The 17,584-nt window shown below is 45.2% G+C and overlaps 1 protein-coding gene across 7 annotated transcripts in view; it reads right to left on the bottom strand.

Annotated features, from left to right (window-relative positions):
* nbeaa (neurobeachin a) overlaps positions 1–17,584 on the bottom strand; it is a 49,729-nt gene that overhangs the window by 19,541 nt on the left and 12,604 nt on the right. For all 7 annotated transcript variants that reach the window (XM_019869511.1, XM_019869501.1, XM_019869505.1 and 4 more), the window contains exons 2-24: positions 13,432–13,663; positions 10,919–11,019; positions 9,863–9,958; positions 9,658–9,779; positions 8,474–8,600; positions 8,271–8,390; positions 7,740–7,886; positions 7,194–7,391; positions 6,617–6,750; positions 6,437–6,545; positions 6,074–6,226; positions 4,723–4,891; positions 4,053–4,132; positions 3,878–3,940; positions 3,575–3,672; positions 3,399–3,491; positions 3,144–3,252; positions 2,982–3,063; positions 2,534–2,657; positions 2,143–2,335; positions 1,403–2,077; positions 517–906; positions 150–367 (exon numbers count right to left, since the gene is read on the bottom strand). In XM_019869511.1, the coding sequence (XP_019725070.1) occupies positions 150–367; positions 517–906; positions 1,403–2,077; positions 2,143–2,335; positions 2,534–2,657; positions 2,982–3,063; positions 3,144–3,252; positions 3,399–3,491; positions 3,575–3,672; positions 3,878–3,940; positions 4,053–4,132; positions 4,723–4,891; positions 6,074–6,226; positions 6,437–6,545; positions 6,617–6,750; positions 7,194–7,391; positions 7,740–7,886; positions 8,271–8,390; positions 8,474–8,600; positions 9,658–9,779; positions 9,863–9,958; positions 10,919–11,019; positions 13,432–13,663 (3,833 nt within the window). The remainder of the gene's footprint in view (positions 1–149; positions 368–516; positions 907–1,402; positions 2,078–2,142; positions 2,336–2,533; positions 2,658–2,981; positions 3,064–3,143; positions 3,253–3,398; positions 3,492–3,574; positions 3,673–3,877; positions 3,941–4,052; positions 4,133–4,722; positions 4,892–6,073; positions 6,227–6,436; positions 6,546–6,616; positions 6,751–7,193; positions 7,392–7,739; positions 7,887–8,270; positions 8,391–8,473; positions 8,601–9,657; positions 9,780–9,862; positions 9,959–10,918; positions 11,020–13,431; positions 13,664–17,584) is intronic.

Raw genomic sequence — 17,584 nt, 5'->3', positions numbered from 1 at the left:
TTTGGTGGAGTGGCTGCAAGAAGAAAATTTGTCTGAAATGGCCACTCCAAACCAAAATTGAATTCGATTTAATTAGCATCATTGGCCAAAATGACTTGAAACCAAAATGGCAGACTTCCTGTTTTGTTTTTTCCCCGGAGGTGCCTCACCTTCTCCACACGTGCACATCGGTCTCAAGGGCAAATAGAAGGTCAGTGAGCAGCCTCTGGTGCATGGGCGACCACTTGAACTCTGGGATGCGGAACATGGTTGTGCGTGGCCCAGGGCTGAACTGGCGCCTCTGCTCCTCCGTCATGGGCATCCCCCTGAAGCCCAGATCCACGCGGAGGTCTCGCTCCAGCTGGGAGGCGCTGCGACCATGCAGAGCCTGACATCAAGAGTTAACACGGGTCACTTGAAAGCATAATTCATACCTTAATACTGCCTTGAAACCCTAATTTGGGGGCCTAACCAAGGTTTGACACCCCAAAACTGGTTTCAAACCCTAACTCGAAACATTAGCACTTTGGTGCTCACCTGGGTGGTTGCAGTGGTTGATATCTTCTTCTCTTTGCCGTCATCAGACCTCTCGGTATCAGACGTGACGCTGACCGTGTCTCCCCCTGCTCCCGCCTTGAGAGCTGCCGCCTCGCCGTCGGTGCCTGCGGCTCCGTCTGCTTCAGGGAAGTCGGGCTGAGACACCGCCTGGTTCCGGGCCTCTGTGATGGAGCTGATGTCGGCCAGTGGGCTCTGGATCTTGAAGGGCCCGTCCTCCGGGAGATCGCCGGCCGAGCTGCAGCTGGTCATGTGGGCCAGGAGGCTGAGGTCATCACTGGCGCTGGTGCTGCCGGGAGTGGCGGGCTGATCGGGACCGGGTAGGACCAGGGCGTCGGTGGCCGCCAGAGCAGGGAGGAGCTTCTCGTCAACCTTGAAAAACCACAAAGTTTAATTCAGATCTTGTATTGGAAAGCATTCAACTTTGTACCAAATGAGTGGCTTTTATCTTTATCCAGGTCGCATGTACACCTCAAGGTTCCATTATGGATTGATACCCACCTGGCTGTTCAGTTAGTTAGTTAGTACATGAGTTCTCCACTTAGACAGTTAATTTGCTGTTAGATAGCTAGTTGGTTAGTTGGTTCACTATGTATTTGGATGATTAATAAGCAGGTTGGTAAGCAGGTTTGTTGGTTCATACTTTAGCTACCTTGCGAGCGATAACCTTAAATTGCTACCTGGTTCACTAGTTGGTTTGTCAGCTAACTGTTGAGATCTTTGATTACCTAGTAGCTACATTATTTGTTACTGACTACATAATTAGTTGTTTTTTTTTTGGCTACTTGGTTGCTGGCCTTGTTAGTTAGCTCTTTTGGACATCAATGCTAGCATTAGCAAATGTTGCACATAGGTGACCTGTTGGTACCTTGCTGAAGAGGAATCCGTTGTTGCTGGGTACACTGTCCTTTTCGTCAGCCAGCGTGATGAGGGGGCCCATGATGCCGTCGTCCTCCAAGGTGACACCTGAGAGGCCCAAACTGGGCGGGACGCGGACCGCCGCTGCAGTGGCTCCATCGTCTTTGGGTACCAGGGTGCCGTTGAGATTCTGTACCACAGCACAGTAGGCACTGTCCAGGAGCGAGTCCACCTCCACCAGTGGTCCGTTCTCCATGGACCCACTGCTGCCTGTTCCGCCGCCCCCACCGAGCCCTTCAGGACTCAAGTCCAAGTCATCCAGCTTTACTTCAGTGGCCTCCACCTTCTCGGCTTTGATGTCCACCAGCAGGTCGTGGACCTCCACCCTCACACCGGCGCCCTGTTCAGCGTCACCACGCTTGACAGCCCCGTCCGCCAGCAGGTTGCGAGATGAGTCACTCCCAGCCCCACTGCCTCCTCCCTCGCTGTACTCGGCCTCGCTCTCGGGTGTCTGAGAGGTGTCGTCCATCTCCAGGTTGCCATTGACGACGGGCGCCGGCGAGGCGGAGAGGCCTGAGATAGTGGACACAGAGCCTTTCTTGCCTTTCTTCATGTTCTCCTCCTCCTGACGCTGGTACTCCTCGTACATCTTGGCCAGGTACTCCTTGTGGGCCTCATATGTCACCTATAGCAATTGCATTATTAGGCATTATCAATATTAGCCATATGAGGCGGCAGTGCGGCTCAGACCTTGGAATGCGCTATGGAGAGCGTGTCCACCCAGACCCTCCAGCCGCCCCACTCGTATTTGATGGCGTGGTAGAGCAAGATTCTGAAGATGTTGTAGACCATCTCAGTGATCTTCTGCTCTTCAGGATTCTTGGGGTTGATGTAGCCCAGCGAGAACATCCAGTCCTGCCACACCGAGCACTGCAGCAAGCAGCTGAAATGCAAATGCGCCACCAACGACACCAGTGCATTATCACACATGTACACAAATATTAGGCCAACTAACCAGCTAAGCAACTAAGCTAACTAGCTCATGAGCTACCGTAACTGACAAAACAACCAACTCATTATAATCATACCTACAGTAACTGCCAGTCTGAAAAAAAGGCCTTACAAATTGTGTGACAAGTACCGTCTGTTTTCTCTGCTGTTGCTGAAGAGTTTGATCATGTCTGACAGGAAAAGTCTCCTGACTTCCATCAGCTCGGTGCTGGGAGACGAATTCTTCAGCAGAGTGGCAACAACTTTCAGGATCACTACATAAATACACATGAGCAACATTCAAGGAATTTTAGCAATAGTGCAAATCATATGACCAAAATGTAATGATTTCAGTTGTAGACCCGATATTAACTATTTTATTGCTTTTTGTCAAAAGTAAGATTCTTGGAATTAGCCGTTTTTGGTACACATGGGACGTTACCAACATTAGTGACATTCAGTAGCAAAACTGATCATGCTATCAGTGATAAGCATGACAATCGCACTATTCGTGTTGATGAGATTTTGAGAAAATTCGCGATCCTAGCAAATTACGAACGTCAACGACATTAGCATAGCATAACCGAATGATGACTCACTGGGATTCTGAATCTTGATGGTGGAGTCCGGTTCTGGGTGCGGCTTGTGGACCACCTGGGTGCACACCTGCTCCGTCAGGATCTGCAAAGCCCAAATAAGAATGCCATAAGGGGCAAGTTAGTGAGCGCATCGCCACAATAACTGGGCAGTCAATGACGTACCTCATAGAGCGTGTTGTAGGTGGTGACGGACACAGTGTTGGTGTGCATCATCAGACGCTCACCAAGCAGTGTGAAAAGACTGTGAGTGTGCATGATCTCCACTTTCCTCCTAATAAATATATTAGCAATATTAGCAAAAAACGAGACACGAGCAACATCAGCAGTTTAAGCTATTTACGCGATATTAGCTGCATCAACAATTTTAGTATGATCAGCAACATTTCCATCTTTTTTCACAGCCAAAAAGGTACTGACTTGTGACCAAGGTGCTTCAGAAAGTATCCGAGTACTTTGAGGGCCTGTACTCGAATGCTCTCGCTCTTGGAGGCCAGCAGCTTGCAGATCACTCTGAAACACAACAAACACACACATTCGTGTTATTAACATCTTTTTTTTCCTGGTGGGAGGTGAGCTGATGACGTCCACCTCACCTTATCCCATTCCTCTGGTCGAAGGCGGGAATCATAGAGGCTGGATGTTCAGACATGAGCGCCACCAACAGCTGCAACACGTCATGGATGTTCTCGTCCTGCAGGGGGCGGAAAAGACAACATTACAACTCCTGATGATCCGTTAACTAGTTTATCGGTAGCTATTTGTGATAACAGCAATATGAGCAATATTACCAATAAAAGCGGTATTAGGTATAATATCAATATTAGCTGTAATGGCAATATTAGCTCCGCACATTAGCAATAATAGATGCATTAGCAGGATATTTTAAAAGCACCAACCTCGTGCATGGTCAACAAGTAGTTGAGAATACTCTGTAGCTCGTCCTCCTTGACACCCCGATCCTAACAACAAACGAGCAGATCGTTAGCAATATTAGCACCATGAGCAAAATCAGCCATTTTAGCAATATCAGCAGTTTTGGCGACATGACTGTAACAAGCTATTTATGACTACCTTAAGTATGAGCTGCTTGAGGAAGAGGAGCATGAAGGCCCGCAGGGAGATGATCTCCTTTTGGGACGGCCGAGGTCCCTCTGAATACCCACGGACAAACATTCATAAAACACACACAAATAATACACACATTTTTCATTTCTGGTTCAAGTAGATATCCATCTGCAATATAAGACAGAGGACATAATTTTGCTACAAAAGTACATTTGATCTAACCCTACATGTCAATATTGGCAGAATAGATAAATGATACTCAATCTTCACATATTTGCCATATTAATATGAGGTATGAGCAACATTTGCAACATGATAATAATAGACATATGCAACACTCGCGGTGTTAGGCATGTTAGCACCATAAGTGATAATAGCAATACAACCATGATGACTAAGATCAAGGAAATAAGCAACATAAGTGATCTGTAATATTAGAGGTCTCGGTCATGTTAGCAACTAGTGATAAGAGCATTATGACCAAGTTACTAATTTTATCATGAATAAAACCTGCTTGTGAATTTGAAACCAATTTGCCATTCAGTCGCTGCACAATTCAAATAAGTGAATCAAGTCTAGCCAATCAAGCTTTGTCTGTTGCCATGGCGACATATCTTGCACATCATCGATGATATTGGGGGGGGGGGGTGGGGGGGGGGGAATAAAATGCGCTTGCCGAGGCCTTTGGGTGCGATGGCGCTGCAGTCTAGCGGATTGACGGCCCAGTAGTAGTACTTGAGTGTGTGCATGAGCTGCAGCACGGTGCCCACGCGGCGGATGGTCGAGTAGATGGTCGCCGTGCCGATGAACTCTGATGACAGGTACGTGTACAGAGACAGCTGGACCTGCCAACATCATCACAAATCATTCTTATTGCCCGTGGACATATTACACGTAACCATGACAGTATTTGACACAGGCGCAAGTAGACACAACACACCTCCACAATATACCACAACACTCCCAAGAATGTATCCGCACGACAAACACCCACAATCGCACCACGATGCTGTGGATGCCGCCCCTCAAGTGGATACTCGGGTGGCACTGCACCGTCAGCCCCACCGCTCTATCCACCCATCCCCCCCATCCACCTTTTAGCAAGCCACTGGGAGACAATTAACATTCGTAATGCTTGCACTTGTCAACCTCATCCCTCTGACCTCAGATTTAAATCCCAGCGATCGCCTTAATGAGCTAGCCCGGTTAGCGCATGTTGTGCTGTGTGCTCGTTTGGCGTAAACATTCCTCATTACATTTCCTGTCCCTCCCTGAGATGACGACAATGATGATTATGATGAGGATGGGATGATGATGGTGAGGAGGAGGAGGATGTCAATGTCTTCGAGTGAAAGCCACCCAGGGTGGATGTCTTCAATAAGGCCGACAAAAGCGCTTCAGTCTTGTGTCTTGCTCCGTCTCAGCTCTGGGGTGCCCACGAGCAGTCAATCACATGTCAGGGTTGCAGCTCATCATTTTCACATTCACTTTTACCGCTGTTAAAACTTGTTTAATTAAAAACAAAATGCTTGCAACATGTCTCCATTTTGTCTCTAGAAATGGAAATCTTTGCAGCTCAACTTGACGCAACTTACCAAAGTGCTGTATATAATTATGACTGAACACGAAACATAAAAGACAATGAACAAAAAGGAATATGCCTCACAAGAAAAAATCCAATTTTATTTTAAAATGTAAGTACACTAAAAATAAACTGCTGCAGTGCCCCTTGTGTCTTAGGTGCACTGTCACATCACACAATGCAAGCCCACAACAACAAGCCACGATGCATCGCTTACACTCCCCGCCCCCCCCGCCCCCTCCCCATTTTCACCCACAAACCAACACTGCAGAGCCCTACAACGAACCACAGCACCACAAACTGTCAGGTCGACTTCAAACCTCCATTTTACAGGCCGAGTAAAAGTGGTTTTTGTCACCTTCCTTTTTTTCTTTGTGGCTCTGATATACGCACACACACACACACACACACACACACACACACACACACACACACACAAACTAACCTTGGCAGGCGTGTGTATCCAGATGGCAGCGTTGAACAGGACGTGGTCACACAGCTGCTTGAGGAGCGGCGCCCCGTGGGGCAAACCATCTAGGTACTTGGCGAAGGACAAAAACTGCTCCAGGACCGCACGGGTGATGTGGATCCTGGACGACTTCACACAAGACAAAGGAAACATCAAGTCAGTCGTTCTTGAGAAATAAAATTGTAGAGTTAACTTATTACCGTTTGAGTCAGACATTCTCAATTTTGCATCCCCCTCAGCTGTCTTGTATACTAGGTTCAAATGTGTTTGTTTCCCTTTTCGGGAATGGGTCTCTTTTTGTGGGTCCACTCATGCCAATTTTTTTTTTCTTTCACATACCTTCTCCAGCAGGTATCCGATAACCAGGAAGCCCTTGCCACCCAGCATCTGCTCCTGCATGGCCACCGAACTCTTGAGCAGCTCCACCAGGAAGGCGAGCAGCGTGGCGCTGCAAATATCACACCGGAATGAGATTCAACTCGAGATCCGCATCAAATATGCCATCTGGCGATTCCTGACCACACAGTGGTGTCCACTGCGGCGTCGTTGAGGTGCTTGTAGTCCAGCTGGGCGAAGAGCGGAAACAGGACCTGGATGCCACCGATGGAGTGGATGGCGCTGTGGATGGAGTGCGTCACGATGGCCTTTACGTCCTGTAGTTGGGACACAATTTATTCAAGCCAGCGCGCTTCCAATACATATACCATTTCCCATACTCTGATGTTAAAAGAAAAATGTGTGTCCATGTTGCTGGACTGTCAAGTGCATCCCAAAACTGTAGGTGGCGCTATACGAAGCTCAAAGTTTATGGATAAAAGTAAATGCATCATATGTAAGGAACCAAATAATGTTTTTTTTTCCAATTTGATTATCCATGCATTCAAAACTTGGCTCATGTAAGGAGATTACTGTACTTCCTGATAATGTCACGCGAACAAACATCATGACATTAACTACCGGAACAATTACACCCAAGGAGAAGAACAGCACAAACAAGATGCTCTTTTCCTGCGCTCTTGAAAATGTCAACTTGGACTCTTGTTGCGACCTTCGCGCAGCATTCGACACACGCGCGCGCGCGCGCACACCCACGGACCTGCAGCATGAGGGCGTGCGGCGAGTGCACAAAGATGGAGGCGTTCTCTCGCGGCGAGGACTCCAGGCAGAGCTGCGCGTCGGTGGCTTTGGCGTTGTACGTGAAGGAGATGGAGCTGGCCAGTTTGCCGTCGTACAGGACCTGCTTGTGATGCTCGGCCAGGTGGATGTCGCTCTCGGACTTGAATTTGAACGTGCTCTGTGGGGAGGGAAAGGTAAAAGGTCAAAATTTGGCTGGGGGCGGGGAATAGAACATCTGGGCAGACCCAAATATAATCGGCTTCCTGGAGCGGTACGCGAGGAAGGATTAGCTTGATGAACAAAGCGCTAACATGGGCGCTAATTCAATTAGTGACAGAGAGAGAAAAGTCAGGATTAAATACAGTATGACAGGAGCTTTAGCCAGCAAGCTCAAAGAGTCTTCATTAGCCTTAGCAAGGTAACAAGTCCACAATACCGTACATGTTCCATCAAGCCTCAACAATTTGACTTCTATTATTTCCTCATGTCAGCAACGCAAATTGTGTCTGATGTCATCATGTCTCACCTTGTATCCGGGTCCGAGCTGGTGTATGGCAAAGATCTGAGCGGGGTTGAGCGCCTCGCTGAAGACGTAGATGGCGCCGAGCTGGCCGCAGAACACTCGGTTGGCGTCGGCCGTCTCCGAGGAGCCTAGGAAGCATTTGTCGTAGCTCTGAGCGGGACAAACATGAATGATGTCACGTAATTAGCTGAGATGCCTTTTCATCGTGTCATACATAAACATACGACATACATTTTTCATGTCTTCATATGCGATCATACAAAGTGAATGTGGACACGATGCAAATGAATTCAAATCAAATCAAAACCTACGTCACATTGATTGGTGATGGCATTTTTTTTTTTGATGATGCCCACACAGCTTTTTGCTTACACTTTGTTTTTATACTACAAAGTATCCACTTGTCAAGGACGTGCTCCCCCCACCCCCCTTCCCTTCCTCCGCGGCTTGGTGTGTTTTGCTTCCCGACCGGGTTGGGCAGCCACCCAGGGGCGACTCGGCTAAAGGACAAAATGTTGACGGCATTTCTCTTACGTCGTTGGTGTTGACGTGCCAGGCCATGTCGCCATAGGAAACCAGCTGGCCGTTAACATAGCAGCGGATCTCGGAGTTCCTCCAGCGGTTATAGATGTGCACGATGCTGATCATGTACCACTGCAAGACACACGCACACACGCACATACCGCCACTATGATTTTCCTTTCTTTTTTCTTTGCGCATGTGTTTGTTGTTCTCACCTTTCGCGGCTGGAAGTCGTACTTGACGCAGTGTTGGAAGCCTTTTCCTTTGGACTTGAGGGAAGTCACGATCAGACAGTTGCCAACAAAGTGCGCCGAGTAGCCGATTCCTTTACTGGTGCGGAAGCTGCAAAGCCAAATGGGCACAGTCGTCATTTCTTTGCATGATAAGAGCCAACTTGCACATTACAATAATTAATTCAATTGCTCCTCTTGCAACCAGTTATTCGTGATCATTCATGTGATTGCTGCCTTTGCCAAGGTAATTGTTACTTTAGAAAACTATTAGAAATAATGCATAAAGTCAACAATAGCCCATGAAGTCGACAACACTGCAATGCAGGTTGGGGTGTGCGCAACGAAAGATGTCATGTGATGAATGTGATAATTGCCACCGTGCAGAACAGAAATGAGTACAACTAGAAATGACAAGAACAACTTCCCGTCCTAGAAGTAAAATCAAAACAAATGAGGCAAATCTCGCTTCCTCCCCCCTGTCGCTGTTTGCGGCTATGAGCTGGCAGTGTGTAATCTGCAGACACACACAAGATGAAAAACAAGATGGACGACAAGAGCAAGCACCTGCTGGAACATGATAAGAACCAGCAGGGCCGGACGGTCGTGGGGGCACATGAGGGCACCTGCCACTTAACAAACGGTCGCCAAGGATACACACGGAGGTATTTACCATACACACCACCGTCACAGCTTTATGTAATTGCCCAGATATAACTGCCATCCTACCTCTGTTCCGCATGTTAAACTGAACATAAAAAAAAAAAAAAAAAAAAAAAAACACGATTGCCTGCTGGCAACTTTTTATTTTCAGGGCAATTCACATTAATCGACAGAGCAAAAATACATCCGTGCGTGAAGTCTCTTTCGTCTTGCTTCCTCCCTCCTCTCCCACGTGTAACTGCTCGCCCCTCCCCTCTCTGCGACTGGGCCCCAATTCACTTCAAATGGGCAGCTTATTTACTCAACTCTGCGAGCAGCCAATCGTATACACACACGCGACAAAAAATTTCATATTATTACGTTTTACACAGACTAGGAGGATTTAAAAGCCTAAAAGGGGCTCCGGTGATGACTTTTATACTACGGCAATATGAAACGGTGGGATGAAGTCTTTCGACCTTCTGAGATAAACTTACAACCCGTTTTGGTTGACCCCGCTGACTCACCAGTAAAGGTACGGCTTGTCTTTGTCCACGTTGATGTTGTTGAGCGGATCCTGTCGGAACCACGTGTTGATGGTGAAGCCGTTTTGGTAGGGCCACTTGGCGATGGGCGGCAAAGCGATAGCCTGCAGGAAAACACAGCCGGGAACGTACGTGTTTACAACCGAGTGTTACCGATAGAGCGAGCGATGGGTTACAAAGCACGTACCGCCGCGCTGCGTCCGGGGAAATTGAAGAAGGTGTCGGGGCCGTGACGCTGAGGCATCTGATTCAACACCGACAACAACTTGATGGCGTGTCTGGGCTACGAAGAGCAGAGGAGTTCTCAGTGAAAGAGGAGTGAGTGACATTTACAAATGGATACACGCTCCTAAAGGGAGGGAGAACACGGTTTGACATCACATCTCCACCGCAAGACTCTGGATCAATAAGCCGCTCAATCACATCTGCCCTCATCGATACCATGGCAACTCCACATCGACCTGTCTGTCTGTCTGTCTGGAAGGAGGGGCTTGTTGTTGAAAAGGAGGTTGAAGGCAGAAATCGGGATGTTTGAAAGAAAAATCAAACATGTCACTAATTTGAGGGGATTCTTGAGAAATAAATAAAATGATCGCTTATAATAGTTTTGCAGTTTTCCATTATCGTTAGCTTTTATTTCGTTTTCACTTGTGTAGTTTTTTTAAATTCAGTTAGTTTTAATTAGATTTTTAGAATGGGTTGGTTAGTTTTTTCTTTTTTTTTTAAACAATTCTTTCTTTTACTTACATTTTTATTCGTTTTAGTCTTAATTGTAGTTTTTTTTTAAAATACTGTGTATATGTAGTGCTATTTATCTATCTATAGAGTATTTGTCAGGTGTAAGCTAAAAAAAAGGTCACTAAGTATTGTGTGAAAAAGTAAACTACAATTCCCGATTGACTGTTCGACCTTCCACACACTCATACAGTAATACAAAAAATTGACAATGAACCACAAAAGTCCATTCACATATGATATTAATTGACAGAGGGGTGGAAATTTTGCTCTAGCTATAGTTAGCGTTTTAAACTAAAATGCAAAACATAGTTTCAGTTCATTTTAATTTGATTTCTTTCACAAAAATGTATATTTCTTTTACTTTTAGCTTTTGGCTATCTTGTTAATTTTGGTTAACTATGTTTACCTTGGAATCAGCACACACTTTCTTTTGGCTTCGCTACTTTGTGAGGACCGTCAAGGAAAATCCCGAATGGGCCCCGCACACTTTCTTGGCCTTACTTACCCAGATGCCGTTGTCGCCTCTCAGCATGCTGAAGAGCAACTTCAGCTCCTTGACTGTGATGCTATAACTGGCCATGACGCCCAACATGTCCACCAGTAGGTCTGTAAATGACAAACACAGAGCTGTCGTTGCTTATCAAAAACATTCTTCAAATGATAATTATCTTTGTAGAAAGCCGATCATGGACGGCACAAGATCGAGTACAGTGAACACCCGCTAATTTGCATCAGGAAAGGGACCAATGTCAAAAGATGGCAGGTACGTTTGTCTAGATGAAGCTCCTCAACTCACGTCAACAGTTCCTTTGTATAATATTTTTTCTTCTTTTATCTAAATATTTTCGTAGGATAACCAAACATTTGATAGCTGCAGCCCTACATATTTGACTCACATTACCTTGTCATAGAATTAATAAAAAGTGTGTTTTTGTGTGTCTTTGTGAGAGTGTGAATGCCCTAAACAACCTCGACTTTGTCGTAGCGCGGCGGCAAGCCGATCTGCTTACTCACAGAGACTCTCCTTGTGTGCCAATAAGGCCGTGTGGCTATAAAGTGGATAGAGCTGTGCCGGATTCCATTAGAAAAAAATAAAGCATTACATCGTGTGTGTGTGTGTGTGTGTGTGTGTGTGTGTGTGTGTGTGTGTGTGTGTGTGTGTGTGTGTGTGTGTGAGAGATCAATGCATGTAGGTCATTGAAAGCTGCAGCGTAAGTCAAAGCACTTGTAAAGCACATCATCCTGCAGAGACACGATGGAGGGAGGAGTGAGGGCGGCATTAAAGGAAAAGTCAAGGTCGATGCAATTATGTCAAAGAGACTTCACACTATGGAGGGAGCGCCGGAAGCCTGAAAACACACACCTCCCTGGCTTTGTGTGTGTGTTTTGTGTGGACGACGGAGAATTTAGCTGCTTCGTGAGGATTGCTCAAAAACATTTTCTTAGTTTGTCTATTTTGGGAGAACGACTGAGAATAAAAGAGCTGAACGCTTTCCTGGCTTTTACTACATTGTGTGGATGATCGAGGAAAATTAAGGTCTTCATACGACGACACACGAGCTTACCCATTATGTGAGGATTTTCGAACTACATGTGCCCTCACGCTTGCTTGGATTTCATTGTTTGTGAGAGAATTTTTGAAGAAAATGACCTGAATGTCCATACACACATTCTTGGCATTATTACTATGCGGGGACTGTCAAGGATAAAATTACCTCAATGTCCCCAAACATATTCTTGGCTTCAATGTACTGTCGCGTGGGGCCAGCCGAGGAAAAAGACCTGAATGTCCTCACATGCTTTTTTTTTTTTTTTTTGCTTCACTGTTGTCAGTATGATCAGTCAAAGAAAGTGACTGTTTGAGGACTGTCAAAAAAAAAAAAAAAAACTGAACATGGGCCGACGCTTTCTTGAATTCACTACTCTGTGAGGATTGCCGAAAAAAACCCCACACAAATGTCACCTGACGCATCCGTGGCTTCACTACTTGGCGAGGCCAGTCGAGGAAAAAAATACTTCAATGTTCAAACACTCTTTCTTGCTTTGACTGTTGCCCGCGTAAAGAAACACACACTTTTTTTTTTTTTTTTTTTTTTTTACGCACACTCCACGCGCTATTCAATGTTTACACGGCGTTGACGAACCGCGGCTGAACCGAGCGGCTTCATGTCTGGTTGAAAAGGCACACCGAGGAAAAACACTCGTCGGGGGAATTGGCTTGCCGAGTGAGTGAACTCGGAGGATAAGCGAGGAAAGCATCAATTACACAAAAAGATCATCTGGAAAGAGGAGATGATTGACTCACTTGGCCTCCACTAAGTGTCGGAAAAAACTCAAGTGCCTCGTTATTACAATAAAGCTTTACTCGACATACTTGATGCGCACTCCAAATAATCGGAGAATATATTCCACAAACTTGTATTTTCAGTTACACGCAGCAACATTTTTTTCTCCAATGAAAAGAACACCAAATAATGAAATGTGTATATTTAAAAATGTATTTTTAAAATGAATACAGTTGCTATACAGAACAGACAGGCTCAGATGGATGAAATTTTGTCGCATTTGAAAACAATATCTCCCTTTTAAGCGAGGGCGAGTACCCCTTCAACGCGTCAAATTTCGATTAAAATTTTGAGGATTTCGAAAATTCGTCCGTTGACACCAGCTTCACCACTCAATACGAAATTTTGTGGACGCATCGATCATAAGAGTACACAAGAAACGGTCTCAAGGACCTATAAAATACATAAAAAAAAATTTTTAAGTTGTTCATTTTGCTTTGACCTCTTAGAAGCAAACTTCGATCAAATTCAAGTAGGGATGAGCCCCAATCTGATCGGGAATCTGAGACAAATGTTTTTTTTTGCTCAAGCCTTCTATTGTGAAGTGACGATTCCATTTCAGATGAACCAAGATTTAGCCCGACACCACTCAGAGCTCGTCGAAATTTTTAGGCGTGGTCAGAAAAGGAAAAAGACCAGAACGGATGTCATTAGTCATTGCTCAATCTCTCACCTGCGATCATGTCGTCCACTGTGCTCATCTTCACCAGCACCTGCTGGATGAGGCCCACCTCCGTGCTGGTCTGCAGGTTGCGCACGCTCTTGCGCAGGATGGCGGTGAACATGCTCCAAATCTCCGCCTGGCACGTCACCTCACAGTGCGACAGCAGCTCCACCATGCAGCCGATGCTCTCCGCCTCCTGGATGATGAAGTTCATCTCCAGGTCGAACTCGCCGCCCACCAGCTGAGCGGTTGATGGCGGAGAAGAACAAGAAATAGAAGAGGGAGAATGTTCGAACTTGGGTGTCTTTAGGAGTGTATTTATCCGATTTAAATACGGAACTAATCTGCCAGTACACCTTAATTACATTTTGAACCCCAACCCCCCCCCCCAAAAAAAAACAGCCCAATTTCACTTTAAAACATGAAATTTGCCGATGATGTAGATCATGAGCAGACCCACAAAGAAGTCTCAAGAAGCCATACACGAAAATACGCAATAAATAATATTCTGCCATTTTGGTTCAAAGTCTGCCATTTTGGTTCAAAGCGGCCATTTTGAAGGACATTTTAAAATATTTTCAGCTGTTCTCCGCAATTTTGTCTGGCTGATGACAAATAAGAATGTGATATACGAGACAGAAGGACAACGCTAAATTAAAAAGATTTTGAGTTTTGAGATTTGATGACTCGCCATAAAACGGGACACTTTTATGAAATCGACTCCACCAGGTGCAAATTGGACCTCAAGCTACATCTTGAAAATTCAGCCCACAAAGCCAGTATGACTTAGCAACATGAAATTTAGTGTCCATGCGTATCACGAGTAGAGATACAAAAAGTTCTCAGGAACCCACGCCGGAAAATACAAGCTAGGTTTGCCATTTTGCTTTGAAGCAGCCATTTCAGATACATTCTGTCCATTTTCAGCGATCCTTCATAAGGAAACTTCTGTAACACCAATTTTGAACCGTGTAGACTGAGACGCACCGAAGCATTGCTTTTTAATTGATTGCGTGTGGGTGGAGAAGGGCAGAGAATTTTGATGACTCACCCGTAACAGGGGGAAACTAATCAATTAAACTGTATAATACAACAAACAAATGCATTGATTCTGACGTGATGTTTCTTCCACGTGACACATACTTGTCCTGTGAAGTAGGCAACACTCACTCGGAGAGCAACAATCTTTCAAAATACGCCGGGCTTAAAAAAATGCCCCCCCCCCCGCCCCCACACACACACACACACACGCACGCACGCGCGCACGCACGCACGCACGCACGCACGCACGCACGCCTATGCTGAGCTGCAGATATCACCTTTCCAACATGGAGTCCAAATGGGCTGCCTCTTAATGGCTGATGTAGCGTAATTAATTGCGAAAAGTATCGCTGTGCTTTACAAACACACACAGACACACACACACACACACACACACACAATCAGGCAAGCACACACTTCAGCCTCGGCATATTTCATGATCCAGAAAGTGGTCGCTATGGTGACCAACAAGCTAAGAGGACACACAGATGCACAAACACACTACGTGCAGGTTATTAAATGAAACCAAAAGAAGCACACAATGCATCCCGCTGGATAAAAGGAGCTCAGAGAGGGGGAAAAAAAATAAAATGGCCTGGATATGGAAATGCATGTTTATAAAAAATAAATAAATAAATACAATAAGTCGCAGTAGTCCATAATAAGAGCTCTGTGTCTTTGATCCTCAACCATCCAGCACTGAATGTTTTCTGCGATAAATGTAGTTGCCGTTTTGGCCACAGGGTGGAGCAAAGTGGAGGGATGCTTTCATCCATCATTAATCAGCGAAAACCTATTGCACACGACTTTGGGTAACAGAAGGTGGGTAAACCCTGGATTGGTCGCCAGCCAATGTCAAGGTACATACTGTAAAGACGAACGATGCATGAAATTTGATGACTCCCCTTAAAGTGAAGACTTGAATAAGTCAACTCCACAAGGGCAGAGAGTGACCAAATGTCTTGAAATTCAGCCCCTAAAGCCAGTTTCGTTGAAGTCGCCATTTTAGGGTCAGCTACCACGTTCACTCACAAGGTAAAAGCTTGCGCAGACATCTTGAAAATTCAGACTCTAAAGCCAATTTCACTGAGCGACATTAAATTTGGTGGACATATCTATCACGAGTAGACCTACAAAAGAGTCTCAAGGAGCCGTGGCGTAAAAGACACAGGAAGTCGGCCATTTTGGCTTGAAATGGTCATTTCAGGGTAAAAAAGTTCATTCTACAAAATAACAGCTCGCGCATTTATCTTGGAAATAAGCTGCCAAAGCAATATAACATTTGCTATAAATGTCTATCATGAGTAGACCCACAAAAAAAATTGCAAGAAGCCATTCCGTAAAAGTTTGGTTTGAAGTGATCATTTTTGGTGTAGTCAAGTTAGCGCCACAAGGTAACAGCTTGTGCAAAGGCCTTGAAAATTCATACCCCAAAGCCTTTTTAACTTGGCAACATGAAATTTGGTCAACACGTTTATCATGAGTAGACCCACAAAAAAAAAAAAAAAAAGAGGCCAATCACTATATTTTAGAAGAATTATTCAAGCACTGTGCACAACTTCCATGACATGCTAAATGTGCTTGTTTGTTGTATTTCTGCGGGGATCTATGATCTCGCTGAGGCGTAACCCCGGCGGGTGCTTTGAAAGCGATCCGTGCCAATGCGAAGCCAAAGCAAACATCCTCCAGCAGTTGGCCAAGACTACGTTGCTGCCAGTTCAGCCATGCCAAGCGAGGCTTTTGTGCCCCCGAGGTGGGCGGCACAACACATACAAACCTTATTGAGGGCTTAAAAAAAAAAAAATTGGACAGCGAGCAAGAAGCTTCTGGTCGATAAGAGAACATTTTCAACGGTGGCATCAAAAATACAGCGGGTCACATTGATCCGTGAACATTTTTGGTGTGGCGAAAAAAAAAATGTTTTTGCGGCATTATGCCTGAATGAAATAGTGAGTTCCAATATGCCTCTCGACGTAGCATCAACTTTGTCCAACTGGGTCTTTTTTTTTTCTTTTTCTTTGATGGCTGCGTTGGGTACTGTCTATGCTCTCTCCGGGAGTTAGCCTCATCCTGGCAGGGATTCCGTTCTTCTTGCCTACGGTGAGTTGCAACGGTTTGCATCATGTTGTGTTCCCCTTGGCCGATGGCGATGGGCTTACATTCTCGCCTTGTGTTTTTTGCGCCCCGAGGAGGTTTTCACACACTCGAGCTTCTCCACCGGCGTCTGAAAGTGAGGCCGTTTAACACAAATATCTCTGGGGTGACACCTGAGATTTTGCTTTCCTGTCAAATCACGGAGCTCTTATTTGGCTGTACAAGTTGCGTTTCTGACAGCAGCTTCGCATCTGTGCAGCACGGAGCGCACAAACGTCTGGCACCTGTCAAGTATTCCGACTCAGTCGTTATTTGATTGTGCGAGTGAACCTAAGCAAGTGTCCTTTGACTTCGTATAATAACAAGAATATTAGTAACGACTGAAGGAGACTTTTTATTTTGAATCAGAATTCAAAAGGAGTTCCAAAGTCTCTTCATCAAAGCTTCTGAGAATAAGGAATGATAATCAACAATGTATTGACGACATTGAAGAAAAAAAAAAGGTGAGTTGAATGAACTCAATTTTCTTTCTTCAAGTGGGTCCACAATCATCTGTGTTCAGATATATTTTTTAATTAGATGTATAATCTACTTAAAAATGTTTTAATCTGATCCAAATGAGTTTATTTTGTGCAACCACTTGACAAAATCAAATTGAGTCAATTCAACAAAAACTTTTTTCAGTGGAGAGTATATTTTGAAAAAAGAAGCAAATAGCAATAAAACGAACGACTATTTTTTAAAAAGGGAACATTTTAGAAGGGCTTTCTGTCAGACACATCGGATAGCTCAAGATTTATTTTGTTATTTATTGTAAACAAGGCAATTTTACACGGTGCCCCCGACATATTTTTCCGAAGGGGTATCAAATCCCGTGTGCGAACATCAGCGCAGAGGACTCCGTCATTGTCGCGCGGCAATAATGCAAATGGGCGGACATCAGAGGAGCCATTACACCTGACTGCCAGCCACAACACAGACACCTGCTGCTAATTTGTCGGTGGAGTATCATCGACTCGCCGCCATC

The sequence above is a fragment of the Hippocampus comes genome, unplaced genomic scaffold, assembly GCF_001891065.2.
Source record: "Hippocampus comes isolate QL1 unplaced genomic scaffold, H_comes_QL1_v1.1 scaffold109, whole genome shotgun sequence".
In the NCBI taxonomy this organism is placed as follows: Eukaryota; Metazoa; Chordata; class Actinopteri; order Syngnathiformes; family Syngnathidae; genus Hippocampus; species Hippocampus comes.
The sequence above is the reverse complement of the archived record's forward strand: the minus strand, read 5'-3'. Positions and strand labels throughout refer to the sequence as shown.